The sequence below is a fragment of the Drosophila takahashii genome, chromosome 2R, assembly GCF_030179915.1.
Source record: "Drosophila takahashii strain IR98-3 E-12201 chromosome 2R, DtakHiC1v2, whole genome shotgun sequence".
In the NCBI taxonomy this organism is placed as follows: domain Eukaryota; kingdom Metazoa; phylum Arthropoda; class Insecta; order Diptera; family Drosophilidae; genus Drosophila; species Drosophila takahashii.
Window position 1 is genome coordinate 27,278,190 of NC_091679.1, and position 18,372 is coordinate 27,296,561.

The following is an 18,372-nucleotide window of genomic DNA, read 5'->3' on the forward strand; positions in this document are numbered from 1 at the left end:
GGTTTTAAGCTTAGAATAATACTTATGCTTATTAAGACAAAAAAAGCGGTTCTTGCCGATCAGCAAAGCCAACCAGAAAAATAACAATAAAATTGCTTGATATACATACGTACCAGGATTTTCCAATTACAAATACATTATACAAAAAATGCTGTACTCATGGCGGAAAAACTCGCATTTATAAATATGTATGGGAGATACATATGAATTAAAAAAAAAAGGCTTCCGTGTGGAAAGGAATACATTTCATACAAATGTCAGTGAACAGAATCTGAACGCCTACGAGGACATTGTGTGCAAGAAGGAGGGAAAGGTTCCCCAGGGTCGTTTCCGGTTCCATCTAGCCGAGCCATTCTATTGGATAACATACTGCTACTGCCATTTATGCGATTAGATCGTTCTCAGAAGAGATTATTTGGCATGTCGAAAAGCACAATCAAAATTTATAAACAATTCAATATCAAACAATAGGCCTCTCACTTCTTGAATAGCCATAGTCACTGGAATGTTTTCCGGCCGTTTTTCTCGGGAAAATCGAGTAACGGAGACCCGGCTACAGGCATAAGAGAATCGACTGATCAGTCTTAAAGTCACGCCCAAGGGCGTTATAGCTGCTGTGGTCGTGCAATAAGTTGCATTATTTTCCAAAGTGCACCAGCGCGCTAGTGTATAAGCAAATATAAAAGTGACCAAACAATTTGCAAAGGAAAAAGCAAAACCAATATTTTTGTGAGAAGCAACTGGGAAGCCTAAGCAGGATTAATCTTAGGTAAGTGGTTTGAAACCAGGAGTGAGGCCATACTTAATGGGCTTTCCATTCCAGATCTGACCAGACCCATTGTGATCCAAAAGGCTTTCGGCCAGGTCAACCAAGTTGGTCAACGACGTTGATTTCTGTTGATGTGTAATCGGAAAAGGGTTCGGGGAACCACGGCCCTGATAAGCTACCTAGCCAGGGTGAAAACCGAAAAATCACGCAGGACCAACCTGGTCCATCGAACAACCCATTAAAATCTCTCGAGCTTAAAGGTTGTAAACTCGGAAAATGCTAAAGTCAGCTACTTTTTTTTTGCACGCAGCTATTTTTTTTAAACCTATTTTTTCTGGCGAGGTCTCTAAACACGAGTTCTCCAAGAGACGACCCACAAACATATTGCTTCGAAATCTGCAAAGATCATGTCTCGCAAGTATCGGATTGCGTTGGCAGTCTTAAACAAAATTTGCACTTTAATGCATGCGAGCAAGAGGAAATAAAAGCAAACTCAAATATAGATTTTCAACAGGAATCGGAAAATAACGAAAATGTTGTTTATAAAAGAAAGGAGTTTCCTCGGCAGCTTATAGAAGAAAAGGACAGGTCTGGACTCCACTTTAGCGCAGCCAGTGCTTACCCTAGTGGACGATAGGACGGTTAATTCTGATCCGCCAGCTTACCATATAGCCATATTGATGCCGACAGAAATGCCAGCGATGGATGAACCACCACCGCCATATGATTCATGTGTACGCTTTCGGTAAAAATATGTACTCTACTTACAATCCAGATTTGAAATTAAATTATTGTTAAATTACATTAAAATTGCTCGACAAATGTATAAAGAACTTCCATTTACATAACACATAAATAAAACAAGAGAGAACGCTATAGTCGGGTTGTTGTCCCGACTATCTAATACCCGTCACTCAGCTAAAGGGAGTGCGAACGCTGTGTCGGGTTGGTGTCCCGACTAATAATCGTAACTCAGCTAAAGGGAGTGCGTGGGAGATAGATATATGTAGATATTTTGGTTGCGTATAACTTTTTAATGAATGGTCCGATTTGAAAAATGTCTTCTACATTTCGATAGGTATAAATATACACAACAAAATTGCATTTATACTTCTCGGAAATCTTTAAAGGTGTGGGCGCAGGACCCATTTTAAAATCGTTAGTGGGCGTTAGCGGGGGCGTGGCGCTCGGCTAAAATAAACTTGCGCTGCGTAGGAAGCCAAAGAATATGTGTGGAAAATCTCAACCTTCTAGCTTTTGTAGTTTCTGAGATCTCAGCGTTCATACAGACGGACAGACGGACAGACAGACAGACAGACAGACAGACAGACAGACAGACAGACAGACGGACAGACGGACATGGCTAGATCGACTCGGCTAGTGCCCCTGATCAAGAATATATATACTTTATGGGGTCGGAAACGCTTCCTTCTAGCTGTTACATACTTTTGCACGAATCTAATATACCCTTTTACTCTACGAGTAACGGGTATAAAAACTATCTTTAGATACTATAATACTAATGATAACTGAAACCATTATGTACTCATTTTTAGAGATAATTAAAATTTCCAGTCAGAGGCTACCTCCCAACTTAAAGAACCTTTAATGTTTATGTTTGTTTTTATTTACTGTGTGGTTTATCTATACAAATCAAGTTTAATTCGATTAACATTCTGCTCGCTCTAAATTTAAAAACAGTTAGCTTATATTTGGTTTACTGCTCGCCAGTCACGCCCAGCTTCTTCTTCAGCGACTCGGGCATTTCCGGTGGGGGTGGGCGTGGCATGCGCAGGGCCACCTTGACGGCATCGTAGATGAACCACTGGGCGGCGGTCAGTGTGCCGATCATCACAATCCTGGGCACCAGGCCGCCCCAGAGTCCTGAAAGCAAAATAGGGGAGAGTTAGATGAAAGGGCGAATGGGAAATCCCCAGTAGAAACCATCACTCACCAGCCCAACCCAGCTGCTTGGCCACATCCAGGGCAGAGGCTCCCTTGGCCTGGTTCAGCTTGGACACCACCGTGTCAGCAGGATGCGAGACAATGGCGCAGAACACACCGGCAATGTAGCCGGCGGCGAAGGTGACCACCAGCTGCTCGCCCTTGGTGCATTCGGCACGGGGCTTGGGCACCACATACTTGTACAGCAGCTCCAGCGTCCGCTCGAAGCAGGCGAACTTCATCATGGTGTAGGGTATCTGCCGCATCCACAGTGGCACCAGGCCCTTGTAGAAGGCGGCCACGCCCTCCTGGGCCGTCATCTTGGGCAGAGCCTCGCGCAGCGTCTTGGCAAAGCCGGGCGTGGTCTGGATCTTAACCTTGGCCGCCTCCATGGGCGCCAGTGCGATGTCGGCGAAGAACTCGGCGGAGGCCGAGGCGGCCAGGTAGAGTCCGGTGCGGTACAGGAATGCGTTCTCCTCGCCGATAGCATCGCCGTATATCTTCTTGAAGACCTCGTACAGGCCGAACTTGCACAGACCCTGCATCGAGTAGCCGATGAAGGTGGGGGCCCAGCCCTTGGCCAATCCCCGGACGCCCTCCTCCGCCAAACTGATACGGAAGCCGGTGAAGACGCTCTTGTACTTGGCCGGGTCCACCTGCAGGCGGCACTTGACCAAGTCCAGGGGCACCACCATGGTGTGTGTGGAGCCGCACGAGATGATGCCGCCCAGGCCGCACAGCAGGAAATAGTGGTTCGAGCCGAATTCGCAAGAGTCTACGGTGAAACATAAGAGCATCCAAGTGATTATTTCGTTTCTTTAAATATTTACGATCATTCAAAAAATTAACTGTGTACTTCCCACGATCCCAAGATTAAACAATTTTAAAGATAATAAGGCAAAAGACTGGAAAAGTTAAAAGGATTGCATTAAATATGCTTTTACAATTTTACTGTCTATTTAATTTTTATTTTATTCTCCAGTTTAAACTTCAACTTTTTGGATGAATCATTATACTGGTTTAATTGGGTCGTTAATGATTTTTAATTTTACTTGTAACTACAAGATCGAAAATATTTTCGAATTTAATTAAAATTTTTTAAATGTAATATTTAAAATAGACCCAGAGTAATGTATTATTATAGTGATATGGCATGTTATTTGATTATTCTGTGACCAAATTATTTTATGTATTTTAAGATGAAATTATATTGATAAATTAGATACTATCTAACTCATTTTGCGATCGTGGGTGGGTGATTCCGCTAAGAAGCTATCATACTTACCACCCTCGGCAGCAGCAGCGGCAGCGATGTTGTGGATTGGAGTCAGCTGGCGTGGCGAGACATCCTTGAGGGCGGGGGTCACCACAGCGGAGGATGTGGGGGCGGAGGCAGGCGTGGCTGCCTGGCAGTTGACGTTGGTGAATGGCGACTTGAACGTTGAGTTCTGCGCGGCATCGAACAGGGACTTAAACATGGTGCCTTAAAAAAGTACCTAGAAAAAAGTGGTCGAGGATCTTAAAAGCTTGAAGGTTAAGGTCATGATGTAATCAAATTGTTACCAAAATGTTTTACCTATAAAAAAATATTCTATTTTTTCTTCAAGTCTATAAATTAAGTTTGAAGACATGTTGTAATCTACTTTTTTAAAAGTTAATACTCCCAACACTAATGCATTGCCTAGTTAGTTAAATTATTATTTATTATCATTATTATCTAACCCTTTAAATGACACCCATTATATTATTAACTACTGTAATAGATAAGCATTACAACAACTTCATCAAAAAATTGACTTGAACATATTGTTCTGCCTTCATATATTTATTTTATATCTTTCGTCTAAAATCCGCACTCAAATTCTAAAGAATATACTCGCAAATGTATGATTGCATTGCATTTTTTACATAACTATTGTTTTTTTCGTTCGCTAAACACTTTTTATGCATTGCGTAATTTTTTCCTCTCGGTACGTATCGAAGCACTTTGTATTTATTTCGAAAATATTTGAAAACAAAACGGCTTTTGGCAAAGAAAACGGTTTGAATCACTCACTCACTCACTTCAAAGTGCAGGGGATCGAAGGAAGTGAAGTGCAGATAGGCCTGAAATATAGTTGAAGTATAGAGTTGTTGTTGGGCTGAAATGTTGGGACCCAAAACAACGTTCGTCGTGCGCCAAACCAGAAAACCAAATGCAATGGCTAATGGCTGCAATGGAAAAGTGAGAGCAAGCAGGAGCTTCTATCCAGGGTTGTCGAGTGAGGCCAAAGCGAACCGGTTGCTAACGGTTTCAAATCGGTTGGGTATCGGGTAAAAGAAGAATACACTAAAATCATAGCTAAACCATGTAAAGGAAGTGCCTAGTATAAAGCTTTAAATATATTTACTCTGAAAACCACCTGACAACCCCTTAGCAGATATTGTTATTTTTAAATTCGCAATTTTTGGCCACCACCACCAGCTGAGAAATTGCCCATTGAGCAGCGTCTGTCTTGCTTATAAACTGTATACGTGTATAAATAAATTCATTAACGTTCGGCCAGCTGATCGGAGGACGAGAAGTTGGCAACTCAATCGATTCATTGGATCGCCCTGGATCAAGGTTAAGATCTTGGGGGTTTTTGCAAAATTTAAACATTTTATTTGAAACGTACAATGCTATTATAGATGTGTAGTACTAAAATCGGTAGTTAGTAACTTTGTGGACTTAGGATCTATTACAAAAAACGGTATACGACATGGTATCTTACAATCAGACAAGTAAGTACATTTCTGTTGGCGCTTATAAAATAAATGCTAAAAATATCGGAAGTATATAGCTGCACATAATATAGTAATACTTTTTGCAATAAATTACAGTAAAATACAATACAATACATCGATCAAAAATGGCAGAAACAATGTCATCACTTAATAGTTGGTGTTAGACTCGTATTTAGAGGCTAAAATAGATACAGTTGGGCCAGAACTGGAGGCCATTGCGAGCTCACTAAACCGTTAGCAAGTCTGGAATGCGTTCGCATCATTCTGGACTGGCGGCAGTTGAACTGCCCGTTTCGAAACTTACATAACTAAATTGGCAAACAAGCGGACATCTTACGCTCTAAAACTTAACAATGCTATGTGGACTACGATTCGGCTGTTTCCATATGTCGGTGCACAGTCACTGGAGCCAAAATGTAGTGTGGTCGCGACTCATCCCCCTCGAGGGGCAACGTGGTCTGCCCGTAGACACCGCCCCCACCCGTTGGCGGTCCGCGACAGGGCGAGGGTGTGGCCTGCACCTGCTTGTAGCGTTCCGTCTTTGAGGTCGGCTGATTACTCAAGTACGGATGCGTGTTGGGCTGCGTGGAGGACTGCTGGCGATTCGTGGGACTCGATATGGAGGTGGATATGGACATGGTATCCGACTTGCTGTGCCGCTTGTCGTGCAGCAGCAAAGGTTCCGCCAGCGTGAAGCACTGCTGATCGGAGCTGTCCTCGTGCGGCGTCATGGTGCTGTAGCCATGATCCGACTCCCCGTTGGGAGGCCGACGATAGCTACTGCCGCTGGAAACGTGATAGGGCGATATATCCGCCGCATGCATCAGCTGCCGCTGAGCAGATGCGTGGTCATATCCGCCACCGATGGGCGGTTCGTCATGCGCCTTGCAATCGTCAAAGTTGAACCTGGACAGCGGCAGCCCGTAGTTCTCTTCCTGCACGGAGTCCACGTAGAACTGCTCCTGCGTCTGGGCATCCAGATTGTGCCTGTAGCAGTAGATGGCGAACCCTATCACCATGACCAGCACCACCATGGCACCACCCAGCGGTCCAAAGGCGGAGTAGGCGTGCTGCTCCCTCTGTGGATTGTGGGCAGCCAGAAGTTCCAGCTCGTCCAGTTCGCCATAGGGCGTCAGGGAGGCCAGCACTCCGTTGAAGCAGCTCGCTTGCGACGAACAGAAGGCGGTCGAAAAGGTGTTTCCGTCCACATCCTGCTGGCACCACTCGCAGCCCATCACTCCGAGGCATTCCCTTTGCGTGGAATATGTTTCGCATGTGCCCGCAGATCCGGGACAACTGGGCAGAGCACTGAGTAGTTGTGTGGTCGGTGGAAGGGCAATGAAGTGTTCACTTGGCGGTGGACAGTATGGGAACTGTTTCGTGTAATTGGCAAAGTAGACAAGCGAGGATGGCGAGCTGCTGTCCCCCACCATGGGACACTCACAGGGGCACTCGCAGTCCGTTTGGTCCATCCGCTTGCAGTTGAGGCATTCCCGGTCAATGGTGCTGCATGGACAAAAGGCACCGCCATCGCAACTGGAGTTAAGAACGGCGGCGAAGAGATTGCTACCCCGGATCAGTGCAATCGCGTACTTGGTCCTCTCGCCGTGCACCACGTTGCTCAGGATGGTGGCCAGAGATGTGTTGAAGGCGTAATAACGCTGCAGCGTGCGGTTCTGATAACTGGCACAGCCCAGTTTTCGTACCAACTGTCCATGGTTAAGCACATCGTTGGCCAAGTAGGATTCCTTGTGCGTAAGGTGCTCATGTGGCCGTCGCTGGTTTCTCGTCATCGTGGCGGGTTGCAGCATGCTGGGATGGGCTAGCAGATAGCCTTCGTGCTCAAACAGCAGGCACTTCATGTGCGGCAGCTGACAGACAGGAGTCCCATCCAGGATCAGGCGATAGTAGAAGGCATAGGGAACGTCCAAGGCCACCACTGCCACCGGTCTGTCCTGCTGGACAGAGTGCAGCGCATGGGCCTTGCCCTCGAAAATGGTGTGCGCAATGGTGATTATGTATCCCGCTCCGCCTGCATCCAAATACGGAGCTGTGCTCACAATCTTGCCCGGTTGTGCCATGGCCTGACGGAACCAAGGTCTCCTTGTTGGATCGTAGCTGCTGCCGAGCAAGCAACCTGGATACAATTGCAGCACTCCACTCACACTGGCCATGTACCGTCGAATGATGTGACTACGCAGGGAACCTCTTGCATCCTGGTGACGGCGTCGCAACTGCTGCATTGCCTGGTACAATACACTCACCTCATGTCGAATACTGGGACGCAGCCCCATATTGGCCAACAAACCACTGGAGTCCCGGAGGTAGGCCATTATGGACTCCACGTGTCGCAACTGGGTTCGCGGCCTATTGTTGTGAAGGAATCCGAACGGAGACTCGAAGGCGGCGGCGCTAAGGAACAGAGTGGGCGCATCTGCGAAAAAATCGTAATTTAATAAAATGTCTAGGGATTTCTATGTATAAAATTTACCCATTGTGGCCATTTGCCTGAAGTACCGACAGGTTTTGGGCGGCGCACTGCCGCCTTGATTGAGGTCCAAGCGATGGTAGAGCAGGTCCATACTTTCCCCATAGTAACCTGGATCGTAGTTGGACACGGTGTCCTTTAGATTGAATCGTTGCGGAGAGGACACATTACGCAGGGGATCGCCTCCACTGCTGACCAGGCAGAGTACATAGAATCCCAGCACGGATTGCCAGTAGTACGTGCGCTGTAGCAGCTGCCTGCCCACATAAACATCCGCGGTGGCATTGCCGCTGTCTTCGCGCAAAAGGCGCTCCCGTATGAGGTTGGAAAAGTCCGTAGCGTTTTCTAGGTAAGCGATGTTTACGGGATAAGAGGTTTCTCGCTGAATAAGCGGCCTCGGGAAGGCCGGATGAGCAAGCGTGTTCCCCGTTGAGCGCTCGAGCAGAAAGGCATACCCACTGCCCTGCTTGGCACTAGATGCGGCACTCGGATAGTTGAGCAGATCCTCGAGCAGATCTGACAGGTACAAGTTAACGCCCACGACGCCATAGGGAGGAACGGCATGGGTGATGGAGACAAGAACATCTGCAAAATGAGGAATATTTATTGGGTAAACTAGTGAGATCCTTCGACACTCACCTCCGCTGTCTGCGTCCACAACTGGGGGATGCACTTCCAGCGTATTGCTCAAGTATCTCTCTTGAAAGAGCTGTCCAAAGATCCTGGAACTCGTCTGTGGCAAAGAGGTCTCCGCATGCATTTTGCTAAGCACAAAGAACCGTCCAGCCAACTGTGATGCCGGCTGAGTACTGGGCCACCAATTAGCCACATCAATCTCGTACTTGGTGTAGTTCTGGGTGGCCACATCGTTAAGGAATTGCTTTTCGTACATGATCCGCTTTTCATCCAGCACCACGGCGCATGTGTTGATGATCACTGGGGCCCTGAGTCGTCGTTGACCATCGGCTACCACTCGCAATACTGCCATCGCATCCGACAAATTTGTGAGAAGACCACGCGTAATGTAGACAAATTCCACTGGCTGCTCCGCCGGGTTGATCATTCCCGACTGCTGCAATCGATGGAGCAACTCGAAGGAGTACTCAAACCCCAACGAGTGATTCGTAGGAGCCTGTGCCCGGCTCAAGTTGTTGATGTAGCTGTTGATCTCCTCCTTGTGGCCACGAGTGGCACTGTAAATCCCGTGGCCAGCCTCCGCAGGAAAGGCATCCAGGGACATGAAGTTCGCTTCACTCGAAACGGTTACCAGTGACACTTTATCCGTATCCTCCAACAGTTGGAGCATTTCATGTACTAAGAGTAAATAAAATGTATTTTCTGCTATCCAATATTAATCAAAATATTTACCAAAGCTTTTCGTGAGGGCCAACAACTCGGCGTTCAGAGCTGATCCAACATCGATGAGAAAGAGCACAAATTTTTGCTTTATTGCCGACACATAGAGCTGGCGAAAGTGCAGGCTGGCAGAGGCGCCATCCGAGTTGGACAGGAAATAGATATGCTTGAAGTGGTTGCCGCTGCTGGGCTTGCTATTCGAGTTTTCCGCATCGCTGCGACTAAGCCTGCGCTTGAGTAGAACCAGTTGATCCGATATGTACCCATTGACGGCCAAGGAACGGGCGTTATTCTCATTCAAGAAGGTGGCGCGAGCATCGTCCGACTTCAGATAGTTTAGGATTTGGATCTGCTGCCTGTTGTAGTGAATCGATTGGGCCGACGAAGAGCCGTACTCCAAATCCGTTTCGAAGTCGGGTTGACAGTTCTCTATTTGGCTGTTTAGGTAGAGCTGCATATGCTCGGCGGACGGCGAAGCTGTGTTCCTGGCATGCAAATCTTCCAGCTCCATCTCCAAGTCCAGTTCGCTCTCCGACTCCTCCTCCTCGTCGTCGTAGCTGTATTGCCAGACCTTGGTGAGGTTGTAGCGAAAGAGCTCGCGCAGATCCAGCACCACGTGGGTGGCCTTCTGCAATTTCTTGCTCAGTCGGCTGCTGAACAGCTGCAAATCCCGCTGCAGCTGGGGATTTCTGGGGCTGCTGTCGTTACTCGGAGCTTGGCGGGTGGGCGGCGCCAAATTGGAGCTGCTAAAGTGCATGGAGTCGAAGATTTCCTGCAGGGTTTAAGAGCAATATTAGCTTTGCTTAGATAGGCTTATTGTATGAACAGGTTACCTGTATTTTGGCCACCCTCATCTCCATGTTGCGGATGTTGCGCAGCTTGCCCTCCATGCTGTGCCGCAGCTGCATGGCATTCTGCTGGTTGTGGCTGACGAAGAAGACGCTCGCCGGCGACTGCTGCAGGGGCATGTAGCCGGGGTCCGTAGGCACTTGGTTGCTAGTTGAGTTGGCTATGGCCAGAGGAACTTGTTGACTGCTAGTTGGGCACCCAAGCGCTGCCAGGATGAGCAGCGCAGCGTGGAGGCGGCAGCTGGGCCACATGGTTTTGGGGTTTCCGGCGGGCTGCGTGGCCACTGGCGCATAATAGGTAGCTTACCGCATGTCTAAAAGGGCCACAAAATGATATAGTGCAATGGTAAAGTTCTCCTCCTTCGCAATTCTGTATTACCAGGTTCTCCGCGAGCTGCACGCTGATTTGTTTATGGAATTTCGTCACATATATCTCGCTGATTCCTTCTTGTTAGGCATGGCAGGCAAGCGCACATTGCTTATTGGCACTAGGACAACACATAATTAACACATTAATCGTTTCATTCTACCGATTTAGTATTATTAAACAATTATTATTAAAGTTTTGTAGTTTTTCTCAACATTCCATTCGCGCAGTAAAGTGTAGGACCGCAGGCGGGAGTAGTGAAAATACCGCATACATAAGTGTGGCTGTATATTAGGGAGATTTGAAAGTTAAAGTGCGGCTACCCTAAAAATAACGTATTTTTAAATATCAATTTGGAGCCAATCCTTGAATCAATTGTTTGAAATTGTAATTTTCTAATCTAATTAGACTAAATAATAAACTAAAATAATAATCATAAAAAATCGAAGAACTTTAATAAGGGAAACACAGAAAGAAAAAACATTTAAGAGTAGATTTTTTAAGTGTTACGATTATTTAAATGTCGAAATTATAATAGAATTAAATTACCACATGTAAAATTATTCTTATTTAAAGGGATTTCAATGTTTTTGTTTTATCAAATGAAAACGTGCTATAAAATCATGAGGATTTTACTACCCAATATTTTTATGAAATTAAATTAGTTTGTCAATTAACGAACAACATTTACTTTCCCTTTCACTTTTCATGAGTAGTTACAATTTGACGACCGTTAACTAACTTCTGTCATCGAAACCAAATTTGAGCCTTTGCCAATTATTCGCTCATCCGTTGTCAAGGTTGTGTGCAGTCAGTTCTTTTTTATTTTTGTCGCTTGGGTACGTGACTATGTAGTCTGAAGATGGAACAGATGCAGGCCAATTGGTGTCAGACGAACAAGGTGCGTGTCCGGCATGATAAATATTGCAATGGTTCCAATTGTCCAATATAAAAGTGAGCAAGTCCCAAACGTTGCAGCGCAGTTTCAAACGCACAGTTCGTCAAAATGGTGACAAAGGTACGAAATGTTCGATTGCCCGAAATGTATTTGTAATTTAAAACTTCTTTCCTTAAGTTTCTTCTACTGATGCCTTTTTTGGCCATTGTGAGGGGTGAAGTAGGTCCAATCGTTGCACGTAGAGCTTCATATGCCCCAGCTGGTTGGCATCCGCGGGTTCCGTTTAATTTACCCACTGAGTATGAGCCTCCAGTTCGCCAGGCTGTTGAAATCACCAAGGCACGAGTGGACCAAATCAATCCGGTCGATAAACCTCAATCGAACTATCTGCCCCCGCAACAAGTGGATATTCCCGATGGAGAAACTCTGCCCATCTCCCGTCCATCCAACCAGTACGGCCCACCTGATCCGAAATTCAAAATCATCTATCCCGACGAGGAAGAGCCCGCTACTCCAAAGGATTCAGCAGGCAACCAGCAACCGAAAATCAGAGAAGGACGTTACTTTGTCATTTCAGAGGATAATAAACTGCAGAGGGTTACTTTCAGCTCTCAGCAAAATGACAATGATGAGGACTTTACGGCCCAGTTGAGTTATTCAACTGTGGGACAGCTCAAGGATCCTGTTTATCGGTACAACAACCAAGGACAATTGATGAGGATCTTGAAGTAGATATTTTTTTAAATGCCAATTAAAAAACGTATTTTCCAATTGCATTAACATATTATAAATAAAAACACATTTCGGGCTTTCTTTTTTGACTTTGTTTTATACAAAAATGCTTCTTTATTCATTTAATAATTATTAAATATACACAAAAATCTCATAAGTTCGTTTCACTTTCGAATTTCCATTATCGTTTAAAAACTAAATACAATCCTTATGCATGTATGTATGAATGCGTAATGGTCATGGTGTGTGTGAGTGGTGTGTGGTTTGTGTGTGTGTGCGTAGACTAACACAAAATGGAGGCGCTTAAACAAAACAAAACGGCAAGGAGTTCCAGGCGTAGAGACAGGAAACGGTAGTGAAACGGAAACGGAAAGGAACGCGCCTGTCTATGGCAAAATGGCGGCCGTTCCACTAAAAAGGATAAGGGATATCGATAGGCTGATAGACTGATAGACTGACTGCGATCGCTGGCTCTCTGGCTGGATGTGCGTTTAATACTCGGCCAGCGGTCCCATTTGAAGTAGACGAGTATAGTTGCGGGGTCGACCTAGATCGGGAATCCAAATTCCCCTTCCTCCTCCTTAATAGCCGTTGAACTTGCCCTGCTGCGCGTTGCTATCGTAACCGCCGCCATTGCGTCCGTTGCCGTTGCCATTTCCGTTTCCGTTGCCGTTGCCAACCTGCTCGTACCGGATGGTTGGGCGGTATCCATTCTGATCGGCCTCGTACTCAACGATCTGCTTGCGACCATCGGGCAGCAGGACGTAGTAGCGGCCGACGGCCAGATCGCCATCGCGGGACTCCATGTGACCGAAATCGTTGCCCGATTCGTAGTCCTGAACGTCGTACTTGAACTCGTACTTGGCCGGTCCGTACTGCTCCTCATCCCGCTGTCCGTAGCCTCCGTTGCCGTTGCCATTACCGCCGCCATAGCCTCCATTACCATTACCGTTGCCGCCCTTGAAGATGGCGCCCGTCAGCGCGGGAGCACCATATTGACCCTGGGGCGGGGCAATCGGAGCTCCGTAGCTGTTGCTGGGCGCTCCTCCGCTGCCACCGTTGGTCCGCTGGGGCGGCAGGTAGTTGTTCGACGGCGACTGGAAGCCCTGCGTGGGCGGCAGATAGTTGTTCGACGGCGCCTGGGGCGACTGGTTGGGCGGCAGGTACTGGTTCTGGGGCACTGGCGGTTCCGCATGGGTCCAGGCAGCCAGGCACACGAGCAGCGCAATTGATGTAAAGGCCTTTTGGGAGGGGTAAATAATAAATAATTAATAACCGAAAAAAAATCGATACGAAACGTAGATCGATTTTACATTATTTAAGATCAATTTAAATTTGATTAGGTAAATTAACAGGTAAATTTAAACTGTTTGAAAAGAGTATTTCATGTAAAAACGACATGGGTTTGGCATGACTTAAAATTTACATGGTGTGGGTAAAGTTGAAGATCTCTCTGAATCCCAGTCAAAAGTAGCACCCCAGGACACAAAACTCTGACCCGAACCCTAGTCACTCGAAATTTTAAACGTTTTTAACCCCATTAAGTGCTATTTTCGCTAGTTAGTTAGCAACCATGACCGACTCGGATGAGACAGCCTGGATCCATTGGTTTTGCAAGCAGCGCGGCAACGAGTTCTTCTGCGAGGTCGACGAGGACTACATCCATGACAAGTTCAACCTCAACTTTCTCGACTCGAACGTGACGAACTATCGCTGTGCTCTGGAGGTGATCCTGGATCTGAACTCGGGCTCAGCCTCGGATGCCCCCGCCGAACCGGAATTGGAGGCCAGTGCCGAGAAGCTGTATGGGTTGATCCACGCCCGCTTCATTCTCACCAACCGTGGTATCGATCTGATGCTCGACAAGTTCCACAAGGGAGCCTTCGGCACGTGTCCACGCGCCTTCTGCCAACGCCAGTCGGTGCTGCCCATCGGATTGAGCGACAATCCCGGCGACGAAATGGTTCGCATCTACTGCCCCAAATGCAACGATGTGTACTTTCCCAAGGCGGCGCGACACTCCAATCTGGACGGGGCCTTCTTCGGCACCGGATTCCCTCACATGCTCTTCATGGTGAATCCGGATGCGAGGCCCAAGCGGACGAAACAGAAGTTTGTGCCCAGGTAAGAAACCGTACTTGGTTACTTGGTTAGTTTATAAGATAAGTAAGTGCCTAATAAGTTTAGTATATCTCAAACTATTGTTCGGTGTTCTATAACAAAATGAAGACTATTTAAATTTGGAAACTATAAAACTGCAATAAGTGCATAAAACATTTACTTTTGAATTTATAATTTTATATTTTTAGTTTTTATAATTTTTGAGACTGGGATTTAAAAGGAAAGGTTTAATTATTTTTGTATTCATTTTTTGTATTAATTTGTTTTCGTTTTATTTGATTTGATACAAGACCGTCCAGTTTCCGACATTATAAAGAAGTCTTTCTCGGATTGAAGTAGTTCTATAAATATAATATTCAGTCTAGTTATATTGTCATGTTTTTTTCAGGCTCTATGGCTTCAAGATCCATCAGATGGCCTACCATTCGCCCGCTGATATCCTAAAAGATTTAACGGGAGCGGGAGGACCGGTAGCAGAAATCGATACCCCGAACCACCATGCCTGAGATCCCAAATCCAAAATTTCTCATGTGAAACTGTCTTGTGATCGCCCCCTGTAGAGTACGAACTACTGTTTGGCTGTTTGGCTGGCTGGATTCCAGCTCATTAAACTCCCATAACGAAACCATAACTGCTCAGGCTGTGACCCGCTTGACAATCTTTTGTTCGGATTTGATGGCTTGCGAGCAGGCCCAGAATCGGCTTTGTCTTTCCCATCTTTACAGCATTTAGCCGGGGCATATGCAAATCTGAGGTAATTGGGTCTCAGGTGAAGCTCCCATCGGATTTATATTGGATTGGATTCGGTTGGATTTTGGACTGAGCTGAGCTGCAAGTGAAGGGCTGATCTGTGGCTTGCGCAATGCGTCTGAATGTTAAGTATACGCCGTGTGGCGCGGACAACCTGTGGGAGAACCTCTTCGGCGCAAAAGGCTTACACAACTTATTTCCGAATCTTGTGCAAAAGATCTACAGGGCCGCTAATGGCTTTCATGCTTCATTGGCTTTAAAATGCTATGCTTTTTGGCTGCGCTTTTGTGTGCCTTTTTATCGCCGCCTGGTCATCTCCAGGCTGCCGTACTTGGGCATGTCCAGTAGTTGTTCTTCTTCCGCCACTTAAGTTTCTCTAATTTATTCATTGCAAAATGACCCCAAGCTTTGTTTACCCACACCCTAGAAATGTACTGGGATCGCTGCCTGCAATTGTTTCCCAGGCGGATGAGATCGGTGTCGTGTTCTAATTCCGAAACCAGCGAACAAAAAAAACCAGTAGCCATCCCCAACAAATTGAATGCTATCTCAGCTACAGCTTATGAAATTTATTATGCGGATCTCCGCTTGATTAATCGCCCTGCTGAACTTGACTTTAAATATGGCTCAAATATTAATATTTCATGTCTTCTCCTTCCGATTAGCTGGCCAAGTGTTATGTTGGACAATCAAAGCTTCATTAGCTTGATGAGTTGTTTAATTGATTGATCGATCTATTGCCAAAATCCATTTTAAATGAGGGCTATTGATTGACTCGAAAAAATGAATACAAAGTTCGAACATGTTTTTGGCACCTTTATGATTAAATTTAAAACATGAGGAAAAAGCTGAATTTTTAATTCATATTTCTAAGAATTTATCTAACAATTTTATTTTTAGAGAATCAAAAATAATAATCTAATTTAAAATTTATAAATTAATAGATTTATCATGTTTTTCCATATTTCTTATAGTTGATTTTAAAACATCTATATTATTTATATTATATCCTTGAGTACACTATTGGCAACTGAGTCCTAACGTCTCCTCGCTACCTCCTTTTCGTTCTGAATATTTTTACTAAACAAATCCTTTATGTATTCAGCAAGGACTCATTTTTACACAGCACACCACTTAACACTTGAGTTGACTTTACAGTTCTAGTTGGCTTTATAGAATATACCTTCATTTTGTGTTGTCACTTGTTTGGGATTTTGGCACACACGAAAACGGTTTTTGTTAACTCTGCTCTGTTGGCTCTGTTCTTCTTGCGAAGATGGTTGACTTGATTGTGATACTGAAACAATTTCGTAGGCCAGTATTTATATTTGAAATGAGCAGCAGCAGCTAACGCTGCGTCGTCGACGTCGGCTTCAAAAAATTGCGCGCCAAAATGTATTTTTTTTTCTGTACTGTTCAGTTCAGTTCAGTTCGTTATTTCAATTTTCGTGCCTCTGCCGAACGAGCACTCGAAAAACATTACAAAATAATGCAAAGCACAGAGGAAGAGCAGATTGCTCTCGGGGCTCGCGAGAAAAGAGGGAAATCGCTCGGGGAGGTTTGTTATAGTAAACTAGTTACTTTGAAATTAAAGCGCCAAACATTTTGACGAGCTGGCTTCGTTTTTGTGTTCGGCGTTTGGCAAATGAGCGAAGATGAGTGCCGCTGCGACATCCAAACAACCAAACAACCAAACATCCAAACAAATGACGACGACGAGGGAGTAACGCGCTCCTGCGGCTGCAGGCCATAAACATTTGTTGCCGCTCGTGTAATGGCAGAAACACTTATTTGTAATGGAATTAGTCATGCAGCGGGCAGCGACGTCGACGGTAGCGTCCAAAAACGAAGTGAGCGGAGGCCCAGCTGCTCCACGCATCTTCATCTCGGATCGGAGGCTCAGTCTTGCGGCAGCTTCTGCGGCGGCTGCCTCGAAAAGCGACAAAACAAAAGACTCAGGCAACGAACTTGCTGCAGCAATTTTGTTTCCCCTAAGTGCGTGGGAGTTTCTTCTGGGTTTTTGGTTCGGCTTTTTGTTTTTCGGCACAACTAATGAGCTGGATTATGCCCCAGAGTTCGCAGATGCGGCCGTTTGGATTTGCGCTGACATGGATTCAAGTCGGATAAGCTGCAATTGAGATGTGAGCACAGCGAGGGAAATAGCGTTTCAAAACGATTTTCAGATACGTTATCGCGCTGGGAAATTTACGCTCTAGTGTCAACGATTTTGATTGAATTTATAATGAACATTAGAAGAGGCTTAAATGTGCCCTACAAAGTAAAATATTTTCTTACAAAATGATGGAATTGCTTTATTTTTGAATGCAGTTTTTATATGAGTAGATTGAAAACGAGAAAGCTCGTCTCTGAACGATTTTTATACCCGTTACTCGTAGAGTAAAAGGGTATATTAGATTCGTGCAAAAGTATGTAACAGCTAGAAGGAAGCGTTTCCGACCCCATAAAGTATATATATTCTTGATCAGGGGCTCTAGCCGAGTCGATCTAGCCATGTCCGTCTGTCCGTCTGTCTGTCTGTCTGTCTGTCTGTCTGTCTGTCTGTCCGTCTGTCCGTCTGTCCGTCTGTCCGTCTGTATGAACGCTGAGATCTCAGAAACTACAAAAGCTAGAAGGTTGAGATTTCCCACACATATTCTTTGGCTTCCTACGCAGCGCAAGTTTATTTTAGCCGAGCGCCACACCCCCTCTAACGCCCACAATCGCCAACTAAAGATTTTAAAATGGGTCCTGCGCCCACATCTTTAAAGATTTCCGAGAAGTATAAATGCAATTTTGTGGTTTATATTTATACCTATCGAAATGTAGAAGACATTTTTCAAATCGGACCATTCATTAAAAAGTTATACGCAATCAAAAATTATATATCTATCTCCCTCGCACTCCCTTTAGCTGAGTTACGATTATTAGTCGGGACACCAACCCGACACAGCGTTCGCACTCCCTTTAGCTGAGTGACGGGTATTAGATAGTCGGGACAACAACCCGACTATAGCATTCTCTCTTGTTTTTATTAGGGCGGGCAATAAAAAGTAGTTGTTAAAAAAATAATTATATTGACCTAAAAAATGTTTTTATTTTTGTTGTTTTTATATTATGTTATAATAGATTGCATATTAAATGAGTTAAATTTAAATATATATATTAAAATAAATATTCCAAATAAAAATTTCTAATTTGGTTCTAAAAAAGTAAATTAAAAAAAATTGTATTAAAACCTACTTCTAAGTTTAAATTGTTTTAGAATTAGGGCACTACAAATTTACTCAGATTTATCTTCTTTATTATTATTTGCAATTAGTCATAGAAAAAAAT

At 45.1% G+C, this 18,372-nt stretch overlaps 5 protein-coding genes across 5 annotated transcripts; 2 read left to right on the top strand and 3 right to left on the bottom strand.

Moving 5' to 3' along the window:
• Positions 1-2,373: 2,373 nt before the first annotated feature.
• On the bottom strand, positions 2,374-4,916 carry Mpcp1 (Mitochondrial phosphate carrier protein 1). The gene is made up of 4 exons (XM_017139511.3): positions 4,778-4,916; positions 3,999-4,209; positions 2,724-3,488; positions 2,374-2,653 (listed from the first exon to the last, which is right to left on the bottom strand). The coding sequence occupies exons 2-4, from the start codon at positions 4,189-4,191 to the stop codon at positions 2,487-2,489; spliced, it is 1,125 nt and encodes a 374-aa protein (XP_016995000.2). The 5' UTR covers positions 4,192-4,209; positions 4,778-4,916; the 3' UTR covers positions 2,374-2,486.
• A 418-nt stretch (positions 4,917-5,334) lies between these two features.
• Positions 5,335-10,779, bottom strand: LOC108055946 (VWFA and cache domain-containing protein CG16868). The gene is made up of 6 exons (XM_017139529.3): positions 10,551-10,779; positions 10,157-10,485; positions 9,336-10,095; positions 8,607-9,281; positions 7,971-8,552; positions 5,335-7,913 (listed from the first exon to the last, which is right to left on the bottom strand). Exons 2-6 carry the CDS (start codon positions 10,421-10,423, stop codon positions 5,845-5,847), a joined length of 4,353 nt encoding a protein of 1,450 aa, XP_016995018.2. The 5' UTR covers positions 10,424-10,485; positions 10,551-10,779; the 3' UTR covers positions 5,335-5,844.
• Positions 10,780-11,525: 746 nt separating this feature from the next.
• Positions 11,526-12,168, top strand: LOC108055942 (uncharacterized). Its single transcript, XM_017139522.1, has 2 exons — positions 11,526-11,556; positions 11,614-12,168. The coding sequence occupies exons 1-2, from the start codon at positions 11,545-11,547 to the stop codon at positions 12,166-12,168; spliced, it is 567 nt and encodes a 188-aa protein (XP_016995011.1). The 5' UTR covers positions 11,526-11,544.
• A 77-nt stretch (positions 12,169-12,245) lies between these two features.
• Positions 12,246-16,341, bottom strand: Cpr56F (Cuticular protein 56F). The gene is made up of 2 exons (XM_017139541.3): positions 16,223-16,341; positions 12,246-13,409 (listed from the first exon to the last, which is right to left on the bottom strand). The coding sequence occupies exons 1-2, from the start codon at positions 16,226-16,228 to the stop codon at positions 12,750-12,752; spliced, it is 666 nt and encodes a 221-aa protein (XP_016995030.1). The 5' UTR covers positions 16,229-16,341; the 3' UTR covers positions 12,246-12,749.
• CkIIbeta2 (Casein kinase II beta2 subunit) lies at positions 13,622-14,920 on the top strand. Its single transcript, XM_017139540.3, has 2 exons — positions 13,622-14,292; positions 14,678-14,920. Exons 1-2 carry the CDS (start codon positions 13,742-13,744, stop codon positions 14,793-14,795), a joined length of 669 nt encoding a protein of 222 aa, XP_016995029.2. The 5' UTR covers positions 13,622-13,741; the 3' UTR covers positions 14,796-14,920.
• Positions 16,342-18,372: the final 2,031 nt, after the last annotated feature.